This window comes from Fusarium graminearum, chromosome 3 (assembly GCF_000240135.3).
Source record: "Fusarium graminearum PH-1 chromosome 3, whole genome shotgun sequence".
Classification (NCBI taxonomy): domain Eukaryota; kingdom Fungi; phylum Ascomycota; class Sordariomycetes; order Hypocreales; family Nectriaceae; genus Fusarium; species Fusarium graminearum.
The window spans coordinates 7597939-7622436 of NC_026476.1; the positions used below are offsets into that span (position 1 = coordinate 7597939).

Genomic DNA, 24498 nt, shown 5'->3' on the forward strand with positions numbered 1-24498 from the left:
GCAATAGCAATCCAAGCTCAGCAAAATGTTCTCTCTAAACTCTACAAGTTCTGCTCCGTATTATTATCCAACATCATGAAAATCTCCTGGTTCTGCTCAAACCAATTCCCCAGCTCCATACTATGCGTAAAACCTCCATACTCTGTCAAATTCCCATTGTCCCCCATCGGAATATTGCCAAAACCTGTACCACTACCGTGCTGCGTCCCATCATGAAAATTCTGCATACCCGTCGGCATGCCCATGTGCCCTGGAAGAGGGACACCGGCCTCAACAAAAAGCATCTCGAAAGGCGTATCGGGTATTCTGCCTGATGCATGGATCGACGGGTTACTTTCCCTGGAACCTACATATTTGTATGCTACATCGTACATGAGCTTGAATAAGCGAAGCTGTTTTCTGTAGACGTCGGGGAGTTCTGTGGTGATGTGTGCTGTTTCGACTACAGCTGCCAGACTCTCCAGGTGGACTGGATCACACGTCTCGATGGCATGGCAGAAGAGTACGATGAACGGTATCAGTGGTACAGCCATGAATGCCCTGTGATTGTATTAGTCTCTGACCTTATATCCACACAAAATTATCTTCTCTTACCAGTGTACGTAATGCTCAAGCATGCCCGATTCGGCATCGCGCAAGATAGACAGACATATTCTATGCTCATCAAGTGCCTGTTTTGCCACATCAAAACACTCATTACAGAATGCAGAATATGTTGTGGGCTTGGGTTTGATGGCCCGATAAACAAGACAAAGCATTGACAGGAATGCGATCTTGTCAGCTCGTTGGAAGAGATCGGTTAGTTCATCTCCAACCCCTAGGCGACACATCTCGATGAACCGGTCCTTGACTTGTTAGTGATTGAACATCAATTTGACCTACGCTTACTTACCTCTGATGCATTCCTTCCATAATAGAGTTTCTTCAGATCTGCTGCAAGATCTCTAGCCCGAGACTCCCTTTCATCAACTGATAGCATCAAAGCTCTAGGGCTATACAAATCGTCATACACCCTGCCTTGTAGATCGCAAAAGTCCGTCCATTTGGATAGAATGGGTGGTAGGCCGTCGCTTCCAGTAGTCTCCAATGCTTCAAAGTTCAATGTGATTTCTCCAACGCGTATCAGAGACGGTCTACTGAGGCGCATCGAAAGCATCTTGTCCAGCATGTGGATCCAACACACTATTTTACCTCTGCGCTGTTTTTCTTCTCGCGTCTCTGGCTTTGAGAGGGTTTCGCGAATGAGGCCGAGTCTTTGACACATTTGTGCTGAGGCCGCGAGACAGTTCCATGATAGTGAGATACGACATCGGTCAAGATAGTATGTCGCCTTGATGAATATAAGCGGTCGACCTTTTGCAAGAGAATTCACAGGTTTGACTTACCGCCATGTATAGAGCGAGAACATAATCGGCTGTGCATGGTAGATTGAACGGGAGACCAGCCAATATCATTTCCAGGTTCTGTCGGCAGAGAAGTCCCTGTGTCTTGAGCTCATTTTTTAGGGCCTGGTCGTGTTCCATCTTCTCGCATTCCAGTAAAAGACGTTGTAAACCTGCGTGGGTGATGATAAGGTCGGCGAGTGTTGGTTTGCCAAAGTAGACTGTCATGAAATACTCTACAAACTGGCCGATGCTCTCAAACTCGATACACCAAAAGCATTTCAGTCTTGCGGACTCTGGAACTTGTTTAGTACATCTCTATAACATGTCGCTGGTGGCTCACCTCGAAGTCTCTGTATAGCCATCATAGCTAAATGGATCGGAGGAAGTTGATAACCTCCTTGTTCTATAGGATGAAGAGTTCGCTGGGTATCAATAAGTTGAGGGTCTATATTCCCTGCATTTCCCTTGCTCAGAATCTTCCGCAACTCATCCAGGTTTTTCTCGAGTTCGTGTACTTGGCCCGGTCCTTTGTTGCTATCGACAACTTGCTGTAGAAGATTAGTAGCAAATGTTGCTTGGGTAGTGAGCGTGACATCGTCATCCAATTCCGAAGATACATCATCGCTGTTTCTCAGTGGCTCTGACGGGGAGTTTGAGTAAGATTGCGGCGTTATATGGGAAGTCAAGGCGCTATGGGCGGCTGACGAGCCGGGAAGGGGAGAGGAGATGTTGTTAACAGCGAGACTGATTTGATCCAACTTTTGTGAGATGTCGTTCAATTTGGCTTCGCTAGAGTCTAGTTTAGTAGTGAAACTCTTTCCACAATTGTTTCGACTTACTAGCCATCAGATACTAGCGCACGATGTCGCTTTGCTCTTGTCTTGAAGCCAATTGGGTAAGAACAGTGTATTTGCTTCCTTTGGCATGGACCGCAGGGATCTTGACGATCGCATTTGACCTAAATTAGTGAGCAAGTACCTTCACCATGTCCCACCGCAACTAACCTTTCGTTGTCTGCACTGGTCACACTGCCAAAAGCTGTTAGTTTGTCTAAACTCCTATGTATCCGGGAATATGACGGAAATGGCGCAACTCACGGACAGCTTTTGTTCCGGGATCCGTCGCGTGGAGGAGGCACTATTGTTCTCTCCGTCGCTATCCATGTTGTCCATATTCATGACCCATAGACAAGTACGTAGAAGTTAGTGATTAATGTCTTCAGCTCTTCAATGTCTGCATGCAGTGTTTGACCAGATATGATGATCTGGAGGGGCATGACAGGGTTTCTGATGCGCACCCCGCGCACCCCGTCTTGTCTTGGCTAAAGTGCGGCATTTCGGACACTCCGAGAGACCGTCGATTTCTTTTGAGACACAATGACGAATACGATTTACGAGAGACTCCCAAATACGTGGGCTTCATTTGCAACAGATGCGATATCAAGTCGAATGGGTTTGACCAACTGAGTAAGTCTAGTCGCGTGGCGAATTTGAAGTATCACGTGTCAAATGTGTGCACGATATTTGTTTCTAATTTATGCTATCCGCTACAATTTGTTCTCTTTCCCAACTTTGTCCATAATCTTGGTATCATTCAGATACCAAGTTAACGACTCCAACTCCTCTGTCACGTACTTCTCCGCCAACGTCCATCCATTCCCAAACCAACCAAACTCATTATCATCGTAGTATTTGTACTCAAAATCCTCCCAACGAGGATTACTCATTGTGCGAACGCAGTGTAGACTACTTCCAGGCCACAAAGCTGTTATGCGACCTCTCTTTTGCTCCTCACGAGACGCACCCTGTTCGTACGTCTTGTACCAAGAATTGCACTCTTCTGCAAACACAGTTTGTTTGAAGAATTCGTCGCAGTAGTTTGTAAAAGCCTGGACCATGTTGCGCTTGGGTTCAATGCGGGCGATGTTGTCGTAGGCCATGCGCGATAGGATCTTGCCGATGTAGAGATTTGTCTTTTCGATGACGAGCAAAAGACTGCCGGCTCCAGGCATCGAATTGGGGCCCATGGACTGGAAGAAGTTGGGAAATCCGTCTGTGCAAACACTCAGGTATGTTTCAGGACGTTTCTGAAAGCGTTCTCGTAGATTCACGCCGTTGACACCGTAAATGGGGAAACTTCTGCTGGCAGGAGAGGTCTGGAAGCCAGTCGCGCAAACGATAGCATCAACAGGGTGATGTTCTCCATCTGTAGTATAAACACCTGTCGCGTCAATCTTGGCGATACCGCTGGTGATAGTGTTAACCTTGGGAGATGCCAAAGCCTCCAGGTATCCTGGCCCAGGTGACATGCGCTTGCAGTAAGGTGAAAACTCGGGCAACAAATGATCGTAGATTTCCGGCTTGTCTTTGAGTCTCTGCATCATCGAGTCTTGAGCTAGTTGGCGAAGGTTGGTCTGTTCCTTGGATCCACAGAAGAGAACTCCAAAGTTCTTGTTGATGTTGTACTCGATGGCTCGTCTGTATGCAAGGTATGCTTCGCGATCTGTCTCCCACTTCTTCACCTCGTCGGCAGTGTAGTTGAAGTTCCCGCCTGCTTGTTGGATTCTCTGCCGTGTCTCTGGATCTCCGAAAAGTCCCACGATCCAAGAGCGACCACGGACGTAGTGGTCCATGTGCTTGACATCGGGTAACAACGCAGGCACGATTTGAAGACCGCTGCTACCGGATCCAATGACGGCGACAGATTTGTCCTATCGATCGCGTTAGTAGAGATACCATGAACATGATGTATGACTCACTTTCAAGTCGATTTGAGGATCCCAATTGGCACTATGCAGGAGATGGCCCTTGAACGACTCAATGCCCTCTATCTCTGGCCACTTCCACTCATTGAGGACGCCTTCTCCTGTCACAAGAACATCGGCAGAGTCTTGGTACTCCTCGCCTGTGGCCAGGTTCTTGAGCTGCACATACCACTTGTTAGTCGTTTCACTCCATCGTGCACCAATGCACTTCTGTTGGAAGCGCATGTGCTTCCTGACGTCGTATTTGGTGGCAACATCCTTCCAATATTGAAGGATCTCGGGTGCTGATGCGAAGAAGGAACTCCATCTTGGTGAGGACTCGTAGGTTAACTGGTAAGCGTGCGCCGGAACATCTGCGACTTTGTTAGCGAAGGGGACGTTAGTGAAAGGAGTAGTAACTCACCACATGCGCAGCCGGGATATCTAAACAAGTCACATCATCAGCATTTGCTAACGGGCATCTTTAAACTAACTTACCTGTTTTCGAACCATGTTCCACCAAGGTCAGGGTTTTTCTCGTAGATAACCAGATCTACATCAGGCACTTGCTTGCGGAACTCGATGGCACCACAGATACCCGAAATGCCACCGCCGATGTAGATGACCTTAAGAGGCCTAGCCTGGTCCATGCATCGCTGCGATAGTGATGGCGTTGTCTTTTCCTGTAGTGTGGTTTGCATAGGCGCAGGGATCTCTGTGGTACTGACGCTTGGAATTTTGGAATTGTAAGATGAATTGACAGTGTTCATGCTGTTTGATAGAAAGTTTGGCATATTGCCGACGTTGATGCCACCAGTGTGAGGCATAGTGGACAATAGGGTGAGTGTAAGTGCAAGTGCAGTGTGAAACTTGTTGAGAGGGATATTTACAAGTGCAACGAAATACAGCAAACGCTTATATAGAAGTCCGAATGATCTGATAGTGCTACTGCAGACTTAGCCCTTCATCTTCCTAATTGGGTACATGTTATCACGCGAGTAAGTCTTTATCATCGAGGCCATTCCGGACCGACCGTCTCTCCACATTGATACCACGCCTCTTGACCATAGACATCGAATGCACATACCATACCCCGCGTTTGTAGTTGCATTTCAGTTTCCCTAGTTCAAAGTCCAGACAGATAATCGCGGTTAATGCTACCGGTAGTGGGCGGTTGTTGATACCGATGGTAGTTTATTGGTCTGTCCCCGCAATCCATCGGCATCGCTAACCGTAGCTCACTCGTTATCGTGGTGATATGCACGTTCGGTATCAACGGCACAGACTAGATCTCCACATGACTGTAGCGACCTATAAATCATTGAGATAAAGGGACCATGTTGTGATATCTTGACGATACTCTCATTAGTTCAAACTTGTCAAAGCCCAGACCTTTTGCATCACCTTTGTTCCACCAACACAGTTGTATAACACGACAACAAGCTATTATTGTTCCTTTGCTCAACATGACAGCACTACCAGAGCCCATTCTCTACACAATTAAGCCAACGAAATTAGTACCCAACTCCCCAAAACCACTACTTCTTTACAAGAATGCGTTTGTGAAAGATGGCAAAGTCGACCGCACTGCTGCCTTTGACACCTTCAAAGCAAACAACTGGGACGTGCAATGGGTCGTGAGATATGGCCGACATCAACGAGCCCACTATCACTCCCAGACTCACGAGGTCATGGTTGTTGTCTCAGGTCCCGGTCGAATCCGCTGGGGCGTCGCAGACCTAAGCGATGACTGGGAAGAACACACCTACGGCCAAGCATACGAAGACGGTGGTCTAGAAGTTGAAGTCGAGGTTGGAGATCTTTTTGTCATTCCCGCGGGTATTTCGCACAAGTCGTATGACCCCAATGCTACGGAAGCGTCGTTTGGCTGCTTGACTGGAGATGCTCGCGCGATTGCAAGCGACAACGCGAGGATTATGGTAGCAGAAGTGCCGATAGAAGGATTTTGTATGATGGGAGCTTACCCAAAGGGATTCTCATGGACATGGGATGAAGGCGGCGATAGTGCAGATGACTTTGAGGCTGTTTGGCGGGTTGAGAATGCTGCGGCTGATCCATACACTGGTCAGAATGGGGGTATCAATAAATATTGGAAGAACCAGCAAGGTGGATTCAAGAGTTTGATCTAATCTTTTATATAAACTGTCACAAATAATCTGTGTACTTAATTTGAACTACAGTACCTCTACGACATGTATTACTGCTGTCTAATGGATATCATGAGTGTGTGTTAGCTGTTCAAAACGTACCTACTTGAGGGTATCGCGATATTTAAAGTCTAATATTAACTTTTTCTTGCCTTGAAGCATTAAATCATAAAAGAAAGAAAGAAAGTAGGGCTCAAAGCGTTTCAAGAAATACATCGTCTAGATATACCAAGATACCAAAAAGCAAAAGAAAGGGTCTGGCCGGGGATTGAACCCGGGACCTCTCGCAAGCTATGCTATAGGGTTTTCCCTAAGCGAGAATCATACCACTAGACCACCAGACCGAGCTATCAAGTAAGCACGTGATGCTTATTATTGAAACTCGAAGTTCTAGACACTGGCTATACTCTAACAACACTATCATCCCCGCCTCACGGTATTAGAAATATTGACCGCTATGAACATAAGAGACAAAACTATTAGGGCAGCTTATGCTACTTAGACAATGCTTCTTAGACTACTTATTTCTATACCCTAAGGCTTAGGAGGCTAACTTTTCTGCTACCCACTAGCCCCGATCTTAACATTCTAGGGTAATCCATCAACTTTTATCACGTGCTCATCTCGATACTGACTTCAACTATCTGAAGGAGATAGCGAGGGACACATAATAAATGAGAGTCAACTTTGATTAGTAGAGGAAAAAGATAGGACGCTGCATATCAGTGTATAATTAACTATAATCAAAACTGGAAGTGACGAGACAGCCAGTCTTCAAGATTAGGAGCGTTGAACATGCACAAGGCAGCCAGAGACAAATCAATGGGGTATGGAATCCAGGAATAAGAGAACGATAAATATTCTCAAGCTTCTGATAACTCACCCTAATGATCAACAGCAATCGAAAGTGCTACGTTTGTCCTTTGATACAATCTTGATGCTCTCTTGCCTCATTCAATAAACGTTTGGGAAACAACATTCAACACATTCAACACATTCAACACATTCATTATTTGCTCAATCTCGATGGCTCTGTAGTAGAAACAACCATGGTTCAATTTGTTTGTTTTGCCATCAGCTAGAAAATCCCAAATGTAATCAATCACGGGGCATAAATTGTAGACCTCATAAACCAATTACGATAGCTACTCAACCCGTTCATTACATAGCCGGTGTTGTGATATCAATCACAGATCTACCTCCATCCCTCCAGCACTTCCTCACCGTCTGGGATAATCAGTTCGTCACCACCACCCTCCCATTCCTCCTCCACTTCCTCATCGTCTGGGATAATCAGTTCATCATCACCATCATCCCAGTCACTGCCATCATCGCTAACGCCTGCATCCGATTTCGCGTCGACGTCTCCCTCGACGTCAGGACGCGCTTCGTGTACTTCCTGAGAAGTAGTGGCGGAAGCAAAGAAGGAATGTCCAGGATCGAGCTTCTTCCCCTGACACAAAAAGCCCATTGGGGTGTGCATGATGTCCTGTGTCTGACGTCGGTAGGTCAGCCACTCCAGGAGGAACTTCAGAGGTCGGTCAATGAAAAGACCACGCGCGGTGAGATGCGTCTCCAGCGAGGACGCATCTTGAATGGCCGCGGGTAAGTCACGTTTGTTGATGCCCAACCATGAGACGAGATGCGCGTACTCGCTGTAGCTGAAGTACAATCGTCCTGCCAAGACACCAGTCTCAATCGCTAGCCAAGGAGGAAATGAAGGCGCGTCGTCTCGAGTCGGAATAGTGAAGTAATTGAGCGTATTGAAACGCCACATCGTCTTTGTAACGGGCGCCGCGTAGGTTAACATCGACACGGGATTTCCGTAAGTGCGGAGCGTCATTAGAAGCAGCTCAGCTTCTTCGGGGATGACGACCAGAGCTGTATCCGTCAACGGGCTCCAGAGAATCCATTCCACAGGTCGCTAATTGAGTCAGTGATGTGTTCAATATGTTACAAATGAGGAAGACTTACCATGACGTCTGGGGATACCTGGTATCCTTTGATCGCAATGCTCTTTGTGAACTCCCTTGAGACAAAGAGACGCGACGATGTCCTTTGGACACCAAATTTGCGCCCAATCCTGGTGCGGCTCATAAAGTCAAAAGCCTGGATGAAGCTGTCACCTTGGCTAAGGCTTCCTGTGGTAACAAATCGAGTGATCGCTGGGTCAAGACCAGGGAAAACCGCAGCGGTGTACTTCACAGGCTTTTCCTTCTCACGCAGCTGTTCAAACTCGAACTCCACCTCTCTCTCCAGTTCCAGTTCCTCAAACGCGGTTGTGTAGTCGCCTGACAGATCAAGCTTTTGCTCACACAAGCGAGTAGTAAAACCCTTCAGGCAATCGAAGTCGAGTTTCGCCATGGCTTCAGTGGTGGGGATGAGGTCTCTCGGGCCATAGAGCTGTTCAAGGGTTTGGTCTTCGCGATGTTGTATAGCATCGAGAAGCTGCTTCGTCTCTGGTGGGTTCTTAGCGGACTCGCCGTACTTCCACAAGGCGTTTATGCGCTGGCAGAAATCGAATCCCTGTGTGGTGTGCAGGGGCATCATCTTTTCGTTCATCTTGCAGCTCTGCTCGAGAAGCCAGTATACCACATCCGACGATGCCATGGGCCAGAACTTCTTCTCATCGGCAGGTCGTAGGTCGAGGATGCTGCGGTGCACCTCCGGGGGCACGATGAAAGCAACTGATTGAGTCGATCCGAGTTGTCGAAGCCTCATGGCCGCTACATGTGTTAGTATTTTAGTCTCGTCAGGTCAATTCTGTTACTTACCTTGGACTGTCTGGTCCTTTGTCTGGCCTAGGCCTAGTGTGACAGCACCTTTGGCGTCGACAGGCAACTTCAAATCTGTACCACGAGTGTGCGCCTCATCAATGTAGACAACACAATCTTTGAGATTGTTGGCGAAAGAGCTTGCAAGAAGAGGAATGGGACTCTTCTGAAAGCGAGCCCGAACCATGATTCTGCTGTCGCTATCAAAGTAGACAGCTCCTTGCGCGTCGGGACAGATCTCAAGCCAGGCTGCAGCAAGATCCTTGTTCTCCATTTCCAAGATGTACGCTCCGGCGTCAATCAAAATACGGATTTTCTGATTGTTGAGAAGATCCAGTAGACCTTTCTCAGTCAGGTGTCGTCCGCTGGGATCAATTGCTTGGTAGCAACGCTGGTTTCGCTCTTCCAGAAGATAGCTGAGGACTTCTGCGTTCGTCTGAACCAGACTGGGTAAATCGTCCTGTTTGATCGTCTGGGGAAGTAGCCGTTTGTTGTCGTTCGTTCCGCTGAAACCTGTCGTCAGATTGCGTGAGGGGCCGGCATCGTTGGACAGCAGTGGAATGTCCCAACCCGAAGCCTGCAGCTTGACTCCAAATTGTTTAGCATGTTGCGGGAAAGCAAAGTTGTTCAAAAAGTAGTTCACAATGCTGGTGTTGAGTCTCATGTGCTTCCATAGATCCTCCATCTGAGCCTCATCATCCAAAGTGAGAAAATTCCAACATTCGAGGCGGGATGGCAGCTTGCACCCATGGATGAGTCGTTCATACTGCATGGTGGGGTCGTCGGATCGGACAACATGATCCAAACACTGGACCACTTGGGCCTGGGTAAGGCCAGTCTGATAGAATGCTAGGCAGGTCAATATCAGAGTTGTGTCTGGGTGACCGTACTCTGCGGTCAGCGAGGGCACACCCTTTGCTTCAAAAGGCACCGCAATGGGGGCTCGTTTAGGGTGTAGGCCATACTGCACGTTCCATCGCTTCTTCAAGCAGGTCAATAGCAAGCCTTCGGAGAGGAGACCTTTGAGGAGGTAAAGAACCTTGATACCAAAAACATCATCAGTCAGAAATTCCGCTGCTCGTTGACACGTCGGTAGATCGATGACCGTGCCTGATATGACTGCCCTCACAAGTCTACGAGCGTCAATATCGTCTCCACTCTTGAATTGCAGCTGAGGGAGGTGACCTTGGCAGACATCTTCAATAAGGAGATAGATAAGACTTGCTTCGACTTCTGGACGCAGAATATGCATGATAGGGTAGCCCTCATGACGCCGCATGATGTCGATGCCGCTGCCAAACTGCGATTGAAGGTAGGGAATGTGTCCTTCAACAAGCGACAGGAGCTCTTCCACGACAAGCCAGCGTTGAGGATGGCCGTCGATAGCCATAGGCACACCGCTAGGGTAAATTAATTGAGTCTTTGTCGAGAGGGTGAAGTCAGACTCGTCGAGGATGTCCCGACTGTGTGCTTCCAACCATTGTTGGGTTTCCATCATCTTTGAAGCTCTCTTCACCGCACCATCCAAAAGTTGCTGAAGACCACTGAGTTTGAATGACATCATGTGCTCGGGAAGACAAATCATAACACCGCCCGAATCGCGGATATCTTTGTGAATCGCCTTGTAAAGTCTCATGCTCGCCAGGTCCATAGGCGAGCGGCGCGAAAATGGGACGTGGCGAACAATACGATCAAGGAGGCCGCCAATTCGACTTTGGACGACCTGTGCTGTCTGCAGGAGGAGAGCTCGCGGGACGCCCAACCGGCAGAGATTCTTGCCGTCGGCGAGCATGGCTACGGCCATTGGTATGATGCAAGAGGTTTTTCCTGTACGAGCCATGGGTTAGCAAATGCCGTCACATGAAGATGTTAATAGGATCAAATACGCACCTTGTCCCATGTTCATTTGGAGAACCGAGTTTGAGGCAGAAGTTGGAGATATGACGGCTCTAGCAACGTCAATTTGTGATGGGCGAATGAGCAAGTCATTGTCAATCTCCAATAGAAGCCATTCCGGATGATCCAAGGGGTTCCAGTTCGAGTGTCCTTGCAGTTCCTCATTCTCGCGAAGGCGCCTGTCATCCCGACACAGGGTTGCATCGCGTAGGCGGAGAAACCGCTGATACCTCGTGATGATGATTCCATAGTGTACCAATCCTGCCTTCATCTCAACGCTAAGGTTTCCACTGTTTTTGTTTCTCAGCTGCTCCAGCAGCGCCACGCGAGACAGGCACGGCCAAAGACCTCCTTCATTCAGCCACGTGGATACGGGAAACTGGTTCGTCAACGTGGTCCGGATGATGTCTTCCCACTGGTGTAGCTCATTGTAAGCTTGTACACACTCTTTCTCGACATCCATAGGCCGTGTTGTCTGTTTAGGCTTGGAACAGGATGTATTGTAATTTTGAATCATCGCTGTCAGTGACGTGTGGAGATCCTCGCTGTATTTCTTGCGGATGGTCGTCTCCGAAGATAGGGAAAATCGGTTGATGATCTGTTCAAGTGATGACAGATTATCAGGTAGGATGGATGTCGCAGAGGATACAATGATTTGCTGAGTAGGTTCGTGTTGCAGAGCAGGCTTGTCAGAACTTGTCTCAAGCACGTTGGATGCTCTGGCGACATCTCTAGGTCCGAATCCATGCTTGAGTCTCATGAGATCTTCACCAAGGCTTGGCAATCTGTACGCTTCGCCAGACTCATGCACAGGTGGATCTGCCAGGGGGCTTGGTTGAGAGTACCAGACGTTCTTCCGTGCGACCTTCTGGTCATCAAATTGGTGTTGCAAGAGGCATGTAGCTGTGAAGTCAAGCTGCTCGAGGTACTTCGAAAGATCCAGATTGTGCGACAGCCTCTCAAGTTCTAACTCTAAGCTCTCCCAAGCCTTGTCTAGGTTGGTGTATCTAATGCCCAGATCGCTGGTCGCATCCTTGAACTCATCGACTGATTGAAGTGGGTCAGGCCAGACTTTTAGGACCCGGGATGCAAGGAGTGTGGCCTCCTCCATTTGTTTATCCTGATATTCGCCAACAGTCAACCTAGTCTTTTGAAGCTTGCCTTTGCTATCATATTCACGAAACTTTTTGTGAGTTGGCTGGTTTGCAACGATGAGTGATGTCATGCTGTCCATCGACGGCTTGCTAAAGGCATGGAAGCCGGAAAAATACGAATGACCAGGAGCTTCAAGAGCTCTGAGCTGAGGGTTCTTGTAAATAGCCACCAGCCATTGGATAAGACTCAAATCAATGTCTGTGTCGAAGGCCAACAGGGCGAGGAGAAAGTGGGAATCGTAGGATGGCGACTGACCGTCTTCTCGACAGAACTGTACAAGGGAAGCCCAGAGCTGGGAAATCTCGGTACTGAGAAGAGTTTCAACGTCAGTGACAGTCAAAATGTTTTCGAAGCCTCCAATGTCAGCCATTTTCTCCACAAGTGGTGTCAGGCGTTTGAGTCTGGGTATATCATCGGAATTGGCTCTCAAAGCACAAATTGTCTGGTAGACGCGACAGCTGTCCTTCGCCTTCATGTTCTTGATTGGGCTGTAGTAAAAGGGTTCCGAAGCGCTTGTCAGAGCATAGATGTCGGAAGGTGAGGAAATACGCTCATAGAGTTGTCTGCGAGTGCGTCCTCGACGAAAGAGTAAATCCGGGCTGTTCTGCTGTGGCTGAATGTCCAGATCTGCGGCGCTCTTGTTGTTTACATCCTCGAGCTGTTGCGACTGTGAAAGAATCGAGTCAACGAGCAAGGCAAGCTCCTCATGCTGTATGCACATTGTGAGGTTCTTGTCCCATTGTACGCTCTGATAGAGGTTTATCCCTGGCGGGTAGTACGATCTCTTGGGCGATAGAGATTTGAGCACAGAGAGGATCTGCCGCGGACGGTTTCGCAATGGACTCCAAGGTTGACTGCGCGCTGCCCTAAGACAGTGCCGAGCCTCTTCAGTCCCGGTACGGAGAGTCAGATCATCTGGAATGGGGAATGATGTCAAGGCATGCAGAGCGGCTTTCAGGTACAGGAAAAGTGGCTCCGGAGCGCAATCCAGGCGGCCCAAGACCTTGTCGACAGAAAAGCTAGCATATTGTCCTGAGTTGGTAATTCTGATGTCCACATGCATTGTACGGCGCTTCCAGCATATTTCACCGAGCGGAACAAGGACTGTCTTTTTCTCCGGATTGACGATGTTGCGCAGGATAATCTGACTCGAAAGCCCGTAAAGAGTGCCGACATCCTGATTGGGATCAACTTCAGCGTTGAGTTGTGGAGATTCCAACAATCCTTTGTTGTTGACAGCAAAGCGAATTTCGAGTCGTTTCATTTCAACAGACAATGTTCCTTTTCCGATCGGTTGGTAAATGGTCAATTTGTCGACATCTTCAAAATGTCGAAAGATAAGCATGATCTTCTGACCGACGCTTGATCTCGGCTCGACAAGCTTGCTTCCCGGGCTTGCCTTCCTGTGAATATTACCCTTACTCTGGTTTCGGATGGCGACTCGACTTCTTGTGTTGAGGATCCAATTAGACTGTTTCGTCTTCCAGATCCATGGTTTTCGGCGCATCTCAAGTTCGCCAGTGCGTAGGTTTAACCAATGTACACAGCGGTCGACAAGATCTGTGGGCAAGTCGCACCCACTACTGCCCTTGAAAATGTCTCGTGGGACATACTGAAGCAGTAACCCTCGGTGCAAAGCCTGAATCACGAGTTTACCATCTCTGAAGCCGAGATGAACCTGATGACCCATAATGTCATTGGCCAACTGATACTCCAAAAGACCAGAGGGTCGGGTGAGTAGATGCTGTTCTCCGAAGAGTTCCTGGACGGCTGGGTCTTGGGTCATTTGCAGAGGTAGTCTCCCTAGAGGCTTCCCATCAACAATGAGATGTCCTTGAAGGAGGTGGTAATGTACAACCTGAGCCGATGTCCATTGTGTTCCTGCAACATCAGACGTTACCCACCCAACTTGGCCGGTCAGGCATACCCACTGAGAGTACGATCTTTCGCTACTGCTTCCTGTATCAGTCCACGTCTCGTTGATGGAGCTTCCCAACTGAGTGTAATTCTCCTGCCACCAGTATTCGATCTGATATCGCATGGCATACGAGTTGGACAAGTCCTCAATGAGGAGGTTTCGTAGTACCGGATCTAATTGATCAAGATCGGTGAGGAGATTCTCCTGGATTGCGATCGAAGCTCTGAAGAAGCTACGAGCGTCTTCTTCGTTGAGAGTGCGTGTATCGTCCTTGTAGACCCAGAATGTTCGACGACCGAGTAATGCGGCCCAAAAGGCAAAGGTCGCAGACTTGCTTGCGACTTCGCTTTCGGAAGTTGAGCGGATCTCATTCCGGAGGTGGGCAATCCACCCACAAGTAATCGTTCGAATGGTAACCAGCAGTGTCTCAGCCTTTGGCTGGAACTCTTCGGGACACAGATGGTAAAGCTGTACACTCAATGTTACAAGTACGTTCATGTAATGAACCTCCCTCCAGCTAGATGTTATAGCATCGAGCCGACCCCGAAGTAGCTCATACAGTCTGTTGCAGAAAGCCTCATCATCGAAAGGACTATGCGCTTCACGCAAGACACCGGTTTCATGAATTGCTGGACCAGCCTGAACAGCCAAATGGTTGACTAGCTTCATCGTGACTTCGCTGCTGAAGTTAAAATTGGTCGTTCCAAGCTCGACGAGGAGGACCAGCCAGCGTCGGCCCCGTGCCGAGACTACTCGTTGAAAAGCAGAATACTCGTGTACCGATAGTTCTGAGGGGCAATTGAACTCATTGGCGACGATGGCGTAGGAAGAGGGATGGTAGGGGCGGCCGTCTTGTACGAAACTCTGGCCAGATGCGTAGGGATCTGAAATACCCTTGGGAAGCCAGGAGCCAAGCAGATGCTGGAACCATGGAACTTTGGGGAGTTGATCAGCCCAGGTGGAAGTCGAAGTGTCGTAATAAGTAAATTCTGCTCCAAATGGAAACAAGACTTCCGAAGGCCGTTTTGGTAGTCGCATCTGTGAGTAGTGAGTCTGACTGAATGACTTTTTGCTGGACGCTAGAGTTATGTAGCTTGGGCTTTTGGCGAACTTTTGAAGTTTCTCCAGGTTTTCCAATAGAAGCTTGGGAGTGCCGTGTTTATTGTGTGACAGTTGAGCCGTCCCCAATATGTATAGCTTCCAGACGGCTTTGCGGTATGTGCAAAGGGTGGCTGGCATGTCTAGTTGGAAAAGTATGGCAGCCCGTTGTGCCGTCTTTTCGGTTGTCCCAGTGGTGGGAAGCAGATCTTCATAGGCGCTGATCTTGATTCGCTTTCGGTTTCGAAACTTCCAGCATCTCTTGCAGCCGTTGACGTCCTTACTTCCGTCCCGAAGACGAACACAGACGCATACCATGCTCTTGATCTCTTGGGTGAGATTGTCGTACTTCTTTGTCAGCCTATCAAGCTCTGATTGCTTGGAAGATTTTGCCTTCTGCGACTCAGCATCGATTTGTTGGCCGAGGGTTATCAACCCTTTCCCAATCACAGTGTTGTGAACAAAGTTGCGAGGGAAGGAATCAGACCTGACAGGATTGGCGAAGATGGTCTGGTGGTCTAATGGGAGGGCATTGATACGAGAATCAAGATACTGCTGGACTTGGCTGAGACGCTCAAACTCTTGCTTGGTCCGCAGACAAAGTACATCCAGCGAGCTGGGTACAAAGATCGGATGGTAATCCTTCAGCAGTGGGTAGGCTTTGATTACTTCTTGATCCATGCGCATCCACAATTCAAATAGCTGAAGCAGATATCGACTCATCAACAACGAGTTGCCATTGTATGCGTCTCCAACTGTGTCAATGAATCTCTCAATCTTCCAAGCATATTCACCGCATCTGTATGTGGAGGTAGAGAGCTTCAAATATGCATCATTCATCGACTCGTCCGCACAGTCAAGCAGTTTACTGTGCTTGCTGGCCAGCGCATTGACCTGGGAAATTGTCCCTTCCTTCAATGTTGAAGGGTCGACAAGCACTCGAGACCTTTTAGACTTAGGTTTGTGGGACAAGAGTTTCTGGAAAGCCGCACGACTGTTGAGCAAATGGAGAACAAGGTCATTGTCGGAAGTGCGATCAGGGAGAATGGGGATGTTCCGAACGGTACTCTTCTTGTACTCATCCCATGAGCTGTTGACTTGCGCCCTGGCGTCGGCCAACATGGTGTGAAAATTTTCACTTCTGTGAGTAAAGAAATGGTCGTATGCCTCTCGCAGAGGCCCAGAGGCAGAATCTCTCTCAGATTCAAGCTTGGCAAGGCGCCGAGAGAGCTTTGCCTGGAGCATGAGTGTCATTTCCGGCTGAATGGACCCCGCGCAGTCCTTGAGAAGGTCGGCTAGTACTGCGCAGATGATGAATTTGTAGTACACTCGGCTCATCGCCTCATGAGCATCGTCCAGGAGGGTGGACAATATTCTTCTGATGGTGACACGAAGGACCAGCCAGTACGGCAAACGCCGCCAGGGCATCTCGGATTTATCCAAGACCACATCATCGCGCACCCGCTTACGTAGTTGGCGGGGATACACTGAGCTTCCGATGCCTTCCAGTAGAGGCATGAGTATCTCGCTGATGAGGGCGGAGCTGGGACAGTCGCGAACCTCGACGACTGACTTTCCTCCCTTCTTGGCGCGGGCTGCAAAACTGTCGAAAGATTTTGAGCTTGCTTCTTCGAGAAATAGTGTCAGGTTGTTGATAAAGGAGTGGTCGGTGAACTCGCTGGTCGGAATCGCTATAGCTCTGCTTGGAAAGTCCCAGGTGAGGGCATTTTCGGTCTTGAGAACATCCGCAACCGGTGCGGCGGTCTCAAACTCCTCAAAGATCACGTTCTCTCCTCTGTAGAATAAGTTAGCGTCGGCGAACAATGAGCTGAGTGAAAATGTGGTGACGTACCCATCATCCATGTGGACGATTAAAGCAGCGTTCTGCGGCTCTAGGTGAATAGCAAGCCAAACAGTGCCACCAGAATCTCGTATATTCATGAGCGCCGTCCAGAGATCCTCTTGGGAGAAATTGCCGGCATGTAGGTCATAGATGGCCTCCAGCGATTTTTTGAGGATTTCCCAGACTTTCGGATCGCCGGCGCCGCGAACGATTCCCGAAGAGTTGAGCAGCCGGTCTCCAAGGCTTTTCTTCATTTCGATGTTCTCGCCATCGAATTTCTGCGGGAGCTTGGGGGGGAGCACAAGGTGATGAAAGAGTGCCTCAAGGAGGGCAGGGTCATCTTCCGCCATGGTCGCGACGGGATGATGAATGATCAAGGTGCGAGATAAAATACCGCGAAGAGATGCAGGTTTCAAAAAAGGGTCGGTTGGTCGAAAGAAATAGGTAGTCATGCACGGCGGCCTGGTGAGGAGTGTTGGTCGGCCTCCTACAGGAGAAACCCCACGGTGTTTCGCCTTACGTGGTACGAAATCAAAAGTGGGCGCAGCTTGACGCGGAGAATTTCACGATATTGTGCAAAAGATTCTGCTACTGTTCTTTGGTCAGCCGCGTGGCTTTTTTCGTTGTGTGAAGTGATTCACTGCTGGAGGCGTACCTTTGGTTTGGTTGTTGTGTGGTGGTGAGGAAGCGCGGCTTCGTCGCGTCGAAATGCTTCAGGTGTTTGTTTTTTCAAGCTGCAGCCTAAACTTTCTAAGGTTACTTTGCAGAAGCAACGGGCGAAAAGGCTGTTTGTCATAGGGTTTTAGCCCAAAACGTGTGGTCCCAGCAGACTGTCCAAATCACTTTAGAATGTAATACAGCACCATTGGATGCAAGAAATTATAGACACAGTCATGTAAAAGTGCAGTTGTCTATGTTGTACTCCTGAACCATCTGGTATGCAGACATGATACCAAGAGCAGCCCCCAATCTTTGTGATCGATATTGACGCAAGGCGATCAACGCAGGTGACCCGAGTGCTGCTAATTACAGACACAGTCATGTCAAAGTATAGCTGTCTGTAGTACTCCTGAACCATTTTGTATGTAGACATGATGCCCGCCTGAATGCAGTGACATACTTCTCCAAATTCTTGAAGAATGAAGCATCAGTACCCCATCGCTACTACGAAACTCCGGTATTCATAGGAAACTTGACGCGGCTCTCAAACTTGTCCTCATTGAGTGACAGGAGTCCCTTCAAATCACCATCTTGAAGGAGAGTGCAGTCTTCCTTGTGATCCTTCTCGGCCCATCCTGCCTTTTGGCAGGCCTTGTCAATGATTAGCATTGTGGTAGAAAAGCGCTGGTGGATTGGGAATGTCTTACCCCGTTGCAATACCAGAACATCGAACACTTGGCACACTTCTTCAGAGACGCACCCTGTTTGCCGCACCCGTGGCAGGTTCTCATTCCGTTGGTTACGGTTGAGTACTTGTGAACTCTATCGCTCAGAGAAAGGAGATCGTCCAGCGCCACTGGGAAGATCTGAGTAATAAAGTTAGTCAGAAAGGTCTTTTGTAATTTCGTGGAGATGGTAAAGAACTTGACATACCTTGAGAAGCGTGGGTTTCTCAAAACGAATTCCTACTTCCTCATACACGAATGCATGCTGCTCTGCATAGAGTACCGCAACAGTGTACCCTTCACGAATCTGTGACGCTACTACCTCGCTTTCGTGTGTTCCTGTGTAGAAGATGATCGGAAGCGTCTTGCCAGTGACATCCTTGACAGTCATCTGGAGACGCGAGGAATCGGAATGCTCGACAATCTCTGCCAAGAAGCACCAGTGTCGTCGAGGCCTAAAGTTACGACCGTCCTTGATTTTGAAAAAGTCGCGCTCCATAACATTATCGCTGGGTAATCCAAGGAAACTGGGAAACATGTCTTGGTTGCGGAAAGCTCCAACCTCTGGCAGCTTCTCCCTCTTCCAAAGCCAGGCTTCAAAGTCGTCACGGTTGAGACCCTGCGGAACTTGATCAAAGGCGGTCTTCCACTGTGCGGTGTGCCCGTACGTGGTATGAGTGGAAGGGTCCAGAGCAAGCTTCTGGGTCTTGATAACATGAGGATCGTCATCGCCTCGGATGAGACGCCAAGCGGCTGCGGCTCGCTCCGTGAAGACTCGTGCTCTGGCCAGGTCCCCATGGGTGACAACAATCTGTGCGGCATCAAAGAAGGCTCTTGGTAAGCCAATGTCATCCAAGCTATGTTCCTTGTACAGTTGAACTTGTTGGTAAACGTGTCCAAGCATCCGCTTTGGGTTTGACAGCATTCCCGTGATTCCAGCTCGAGCGATTCGGTCTTCCAGCGCAAGGATCTCGTCAAGACGTCTGTCGCTTTCGGCGCTCAAATCATCTGGCAGTGAGCAAAGGTTACAGGTGCAAGTAAACATAAACTTGGTTCGAAGGGCTTGTTGTCGCGTTCTTCGATTCTTCAAGATACCAAGGTACGTGATGGTGATCTCTTCGCCTTCTTCAATGTCGCGAAGAGCATGAACAGTGTGTCGTTTGATGCCCTCATTGTAGTCCTTCTGTGCGTTGTTGTCACAGGCATGATTGATACGGGATGCCTGAAGGAAAACGCCACTTCCAAAGTCCATGGGCAGACCATTGGATCGGACAATTCCAAGGTATGGCGAGGTATCGTCGTCACTAGGATAGATGTTGCACATCGACAGGAAGGCTTCTCGTTGATCAGGAGGAAGGCTATCAACCTGTCTGCCGATGGAGGCTGACACAGCCGCGATGTTGGCAAAGATTTCAGGGACTCTGATGATGGCTTTTTCGGAGAGGATTCGGGTGCCCTTGGGAATTTTGCGAGTGGCAATGAGGCCTTGGCCCTTGCCAGGAACCTCCTGAAGTTCGGTCATTGGTTCTTCAACCAAGCCCGACATGATGAAGTATATCTCGGTCGTACGGTTTTTGCTCAATAACGCACTCGATGGTGTGAAGGAGGATGTTGAGAAAGGAAAAAACAAAGGAGATTTCGCTAGATTCAAAACTCAGGGCAGAAATCGGTGGGCCTCCAGCAGTCAGGGCAAAATGGAGTTGGTTGCCTGGGATGAAAGGTTGACTGCAAACAATTTTACCGTGGGATGGCCAGCAACATAAGTAAGAAGAGAAAACTGGGCTTTGATTGGTCTTTTTCTGCCACGGCAGTGTGTTTGTGTGACCAATCGTTACAGTATCAGATATCTGGAGCAAACTTGACCAGGGACACTCGGTCTCAATGCCTTGTGCATTTGTTTTCCACAGTCAGTGAGTGACCTAGGTATATATAATTTACTGTTTGTATGGTCCAGAGATTTCATCCGCCAGGCAATAAGAAACTTCAGCGTACCACTGTGACGGACGATAGTATTGCTAATAAAACATTGCTCGAGAAACAAGGTACTGTAAATATCTAGTGCCAGGACCATGCCTGTGAAGCTCTTGTCTACGCCTGAGGATACACGAACGACTGTTACTTGCAGAGTTACGTGGTACCGACTACAACTGATCTTGGAATTAGAAAAGCCCGCAGACGTGGCCAGTGATCGATGAATGCCACTTGACCATCCATCACATTGACCAACTTTCAGTTTGCCTACCAACGCTAAACAGGGGGCATGCTTTGGTAAATCGAGGATATCCAAACGTATTTCTGATCACTGACAAACGCAAGGATAGCAAACCTCCAGAATTGTTTCGGTCATGCCTCTACACTAACACCAATGACTAGATGCGTGCATGCCATGGCGCCCAAATGGGAATGCACAAGCAATGTATGATTATGCACAAAGATAAGAAATTCAAATGACAACGCCAAGCATCTTGCTAACTGCAGCGAAAACCAGTTTTTGCGGGCGCTTGCCTATTCCTGTCAGCGTGTCTCCACCACCAGAACAACGTCACAAACCGATTTTCCACTTCGCATCTCACCAACGCAAACGACGAAATACTGATTTGAGCACGATTTTCTCGCTGTATTTATTTCGCTCTTTAAATGGACTCTGCCTCAGTCTACGACTCTCTCCCACTGGACCGAGCGCAAAAGGAAATCCGGTTCATTGAGATACTCGAGACCTCTCCACAGCTTCGATGCAGACTCAGCAAAGCATCATTGTTGCACGACACCGTATTTTTTGCTCTGTCTTATGTCTGGGGCGCTTCAAAGGAATCTCAAGACATCGTTGTCAATGATGTGACTTTTTCAGTTACAAAAAGTCTCGCTGACGCTCTCACCAATGTTCGCGTCCACTGGGAAGAGTTCTTTTCGACACGAAGTCGAGAAGACATCTTCTCGAATCAAGACCGAGAAGAATCCTTCCCGCATATATGGGCAGACGCACTTTGTATCAATCAAGCCGACAATGCAGAGAAAGGCTATCAAGTACCTTTGATGAAGGATATCTACTCTTCTGCCCAGATCACATTTTGCTCTTTGGACGCGATATCACTGAGATCCAACATTCCCGCAGCGATTGACCTCATTCGTGAGATTGCTTCACGGCTCGACCAGAGACATCCTGACAACGGACCAGAAACTGCTGCAGGCATCCTGGAAAATCTTCCAGCGCGACGATTCTACAACAAAGCCGGACATGAACGTTGGCAAGCGAAGAACCACCAACGCGAGGCCGATCAAGTAAACATCATCAACGACTTCAGTGAACTGCAATACTGGGAACGGGCATGGATAGTTCAAGAGCTTGTTGTGTCGAGACAAGTGGTGTTGTACTATGAGAAAAGCTCAATCAGCCTCGAACCATTTGCGCGAGTCGTTCACTGGGTTTCGAACTTAGTCACCGAACTGCATGCGCCAACAAGTCTTCCGCAAAGGGCTCTACCACATGAACAATTGATGATAGCGAACAGTCTGAACAAATTCGGGACGATAAACAAGATACGCACCCTGCGAAAACTCTACCACTGCACCTGTCCGCAAGTCCACGATATGCGCTTGCTTTGGGTCGAAGGCGCTTCATTCCGAGCTACGAACCCAAAGGATCATGTATACGCGCTATGCGGCATCGCCAATCTCGACATACCACCGCGATACGACGAGAGTGTATCTGTTGCAGAAGTGTACATTGAATTCTGCGTGGAGCAGACGAAGATCCCCATCTTTGAACCGCTTAACTTCCTCACTTATGCAGGGCTGGCAAATGGAGACCCAGCAAAGTTCGACTTACCTACCTGGGTACCCAACTTTCCAGATTGTGCAGAGGCATTTGGGGTCCCTATTCACATTTCTTTGCCGCATGTTCGGAAGGCAAAGATATGGAAAGACTGCATTGGAAGCGTTGAGGATATCTCGATTCGGGATCGAAGTCTCCATACAACATTACTCCATATCGACTGCATCTCAGATATCAGCCCAACTCTTAGTACAGACGAAGACATACCTGGTTTTCTTCCTTATCTCTACAAGATGCTCAATGATGCATTCGAAGCTACGGAATCTCCTTATCGTAAGGACTCTCATCCCTTTCTCAAGTTGGCTAGTGCTTTCTACCACGCCAGGATTCCCAACAAAGTATGGAATACAATCGAACTGATCAGAGTGGCGAGAATTTTTCTCTACCTCCATCTTTCAGTCCTCATTTCCGATGGAAAGAACAATTACGATGAGAGTTGTTGGGAGAGCTTTCCTAAAAACATCTGCTGTGATCTGGAACGTTATCTGGAAGTGGGCGACTTGGAAGATGAGCCATATTTCAGATTCTTCGTGAGAATCATGAGTGACAAGTCTTTTGACGGTCTCGATTGGCCACGCAATGCTTTTGGTGATATCAATCATTTTTCGAGGGGTGTTCGTGTGGCACGTACATTGGGGAATGAGTTTGCACTAGTTCCTCCGCAAGCAGAAGTAGGGGATGATATAGTGTTACTTACTGGCTGCTATAGCCTCCCTCTGATCAGAAAGGTGGAAGAGCATTGCATTTATGTTGGACGAGTTGGGTTTTCCGAAGAGGTTGTTGAGAAGAAACTTGCCGAGTATAAGGATGGCCGGGCAAAATTGGAATGTGTAGAACTTCGATAAGAGGCTACTAATGCCATTGGCTCCCAATAAGAATGATTTGCGATCTTATCTATTGCCTAGTGAACCATTCTGATTCACGTTTGGGAGTATGTTCCCTGGGTTGAACACAGTCCTCAAAACGTCGTCTACAGCGATATAGGTATCCGCGATATCTTCAGACATTTGTCACTTTCGATGCTGAAACTATCCACTAAAGAAAGAAATCTCAAATTTAATTCATCCTGTTCAAGCCTTGATACATAAAATAGTCACTGTTTCATGCAACGGTTCCCGCTGAACCGGAAAACTGTTAGATCCGTATCCGCCATATCTGCCTGACTCCCACCCGATGAACACGTCCCGATGTCCATTACATTTCAAAAGAATACCTTGAAGTGAGCTTTTGAATTGAAGCCGTCAGTGGGTGAGCAAGATGGTCCTCAGCCATGCGGTCTGCATTGCGCATGTTCTCTTCCCACGCCTTCTTCCATTTCTCTTCCAATGAGTCGCGCCATGTAGAAAACTCTTCCTCCCAATCATCAATCTTTATCTTCCCATCTGAAAAGCCCTTCCACCCCTTTGGCGGTACCTCAAGGTAGTGGTGGCCCTTAGGGCATACCTCCAAATACGAGTTTACGTCTTCCGCAACAGGTGCTCCTCCTTGCATCCGCTCTTGTTTCCCATCATACCATATCTGTCGGACTGTGTAGCACTTCTCGCATAGGTCAATGTCGCTGCAATAAAAACACGAATAACTCTTGCAGCCTTTCTCAATCCCTTCGATATCTCGACGACAAAAATCACAATACCGACTCTTCAATGGCCCTGTTGAATTAGCGCCTTGTTCGGGTGTCACATTGTAGTATATACACGTCGATGCGATTTGGGCATCTGTAACACATCCAGGCAGCAACGCCAGAATCTTTGTTAACTGCCACAATCCAGCGATATCGTTACCCGCTCGATGATCTGAGAGAGCTTGAAGGCAGGCTTTCAGGATAGCAATCGCTTCATTGTAGAACTCTCTTGCGGTTCCCAAACGACGTTTCATGATGAGGAGTGAGATGCTGGTTTTGGAAAGCCCGTGGTTGAAGTGAAAGCCTTCCCGCCTTTCAAGTCTGGTTTGTATCTCATTGACTTCGTCATAGGCCTGTTGCCTAGCCTCTAAAGTCTCAGAGGTCAGGAAGTCGTGTAAGAGTATATCGGCGAGTCTAGCAGCCGAGTCGCGTACCCTGAAGTTGCTGGTCGATTGTGAGTGTATATTCACCCAAAGCAGCTCCTTTGCTCTCTCGAGCGCCTGATCACCTCTGGGGGCCATCACAAAACGTTCGAAGCACGCCAAAATTAGACGTGTCTCCGCAATATCATTGCCATGAGGGTCCGGCTGTTCAAGGGCTTTGGCGTAAAGTTTCCTAACTTCCTCCTCTTTTCGAAGCACTTTCGCAGCTTTATGCACATAATGACTGCCGTGTCTTGA

The 24498-nt window shown here is 48.4% G+C and overlaps 7 protein-coding genes and 1 non-coding gene across 8 annotated transcripts; 2 read left to right on the forward strand and 6 right to left on the reverse strand.

Annotated features, from left to right (window-relative positions):
* Positions 1–41: 41 nt before the first annotated feature.
* Positions 42–2548, reverse strand: FGSG_11271 (uncharacterized protein; the record flags this gene model as incomplete). The annotated part of the gene is made up of 8 exons (XM_011327674.1): positions 42–540; positions 595–671; positions 893–1330; positions 1386–1678; positions 1726–2174; positions 2225–2343; positions 2390–2413; positions 2483–2548. 8 exons carry the CDS (start codon positions 2546–2548, stop codon positions 42–44), a joined length of 1965 nt encoding a protein of 654 aa, XP_011325976.1.
* Positions 2549–2931: 383 nt separating this feature from the next.
* FGSG_11270 (uncharacterized protein) lies at positions 2932–4955 on the reverse strand (the record flags this gene model as incomplete). The annotated part of the gene is made up of 4 exons (XM_011327675.1): positions 2932–4095; positions 4144–4502; positions 4553–4572; positions 4627–4955. 4 exons carry the CDS (start codon positions 4953–4955, stop codon positions 2932–2934), a joined length of 1872 nt encoding a protein of 623 aa, XP_011325977.1.
* Positions 4956–5594: 639 nt separating this feature from the next.
* FGSG_11269 (uncharacterized protein) lies at positions 5595–6278 on the forward strand (the record flags this gene model as incomplete). The annotated part of the gene is made up of 1 exon (XM_011327676.1): positions 5595–6278. The coding sequence occupies one exon, from the start codon at positions 5595–5597 to the stop codon at positions 6276–6278; it is 684 nt and encodes a 227-aa protein (XP_011325978.1).
* A 271-nt stretch (positions 6279–6549) lies between these two features.
* Positions 6550–6640, reverse strand: FGSG_20807. The gene has a single exon. It is a non-coding gene; the product is annotated as a tRNA-Pro (tRNA).
* Positions 6641–7491: 851 nt separating this feature from the next.
* Positions 7492–17330, reverse strand: FGSG_11268 (uncharacterized protein; the record flags this gene model as incomplete). The annotated part of the gene is made up of 6 exons (XM_011327677.1): positions 7492–8220; positions 8271–9022; positions 9119–10897; positions 10961–15936; positions 16093–16932; positions 16990–17330. 6 exons carry the CDS (start codon positions 17328–17330, stop codon positions 7492–7494), a joined length of 9417 nt encoding a protein of 3138 aa, XP_011325979.1.
* A 541-nt stretch (positions 17331–17871) lies between these two features.
* On the reverse strand, positions 17872–19911 carry FGSG_11267 (uncharacterized protein; the record flags this gene model as incomplete). The annotated part of the gene is made up of 3 exons (XM_011327678.1): positions 17872–18002; positions 18401–18506; positions 18574–19911. 3 exons carry the CDS (start codon positions 19909–19911, stop codon positions 17872–17874), a joined length of 1575 nt encoding a protein of 524 aa, XP_011325980.1.
* Positions 19912–21002: 1091 nt separating this feature from the next.
* On the forward strand, positions 21003–23042 carry FGSG_11266 (uncharacterized protein; the record flags this gene model as incomplete). Its single annotated transcript, XM_011327679.1, has 1 exon — positions 21003–23042. One exon carries the CDS (start codon positions 21003–21005, stop codon positions 23040–23042), a length of 2040 nt encoding a protein of 679 aa, XP_011325981.1.
* Positions 23043–23391: 349 nt separating this feature from the next.
* Positions 23392–24339, reverse strand: FGSG_13996 (uncharacterized protein; the record flags this gene model as incomplete). The annotated part of the gene is made up of 1 exon (XM_011327680.1): positions 23392–24339. One exon carries the CDS (start codon positions 24337–24339, stop codon positions 23392–23394), a length of 948 nt encoding a protein of 315 aa, XP_011325982.1.
* Between the last annotated feature and the right edge of the window lie 159 nt (positions 24340–24498).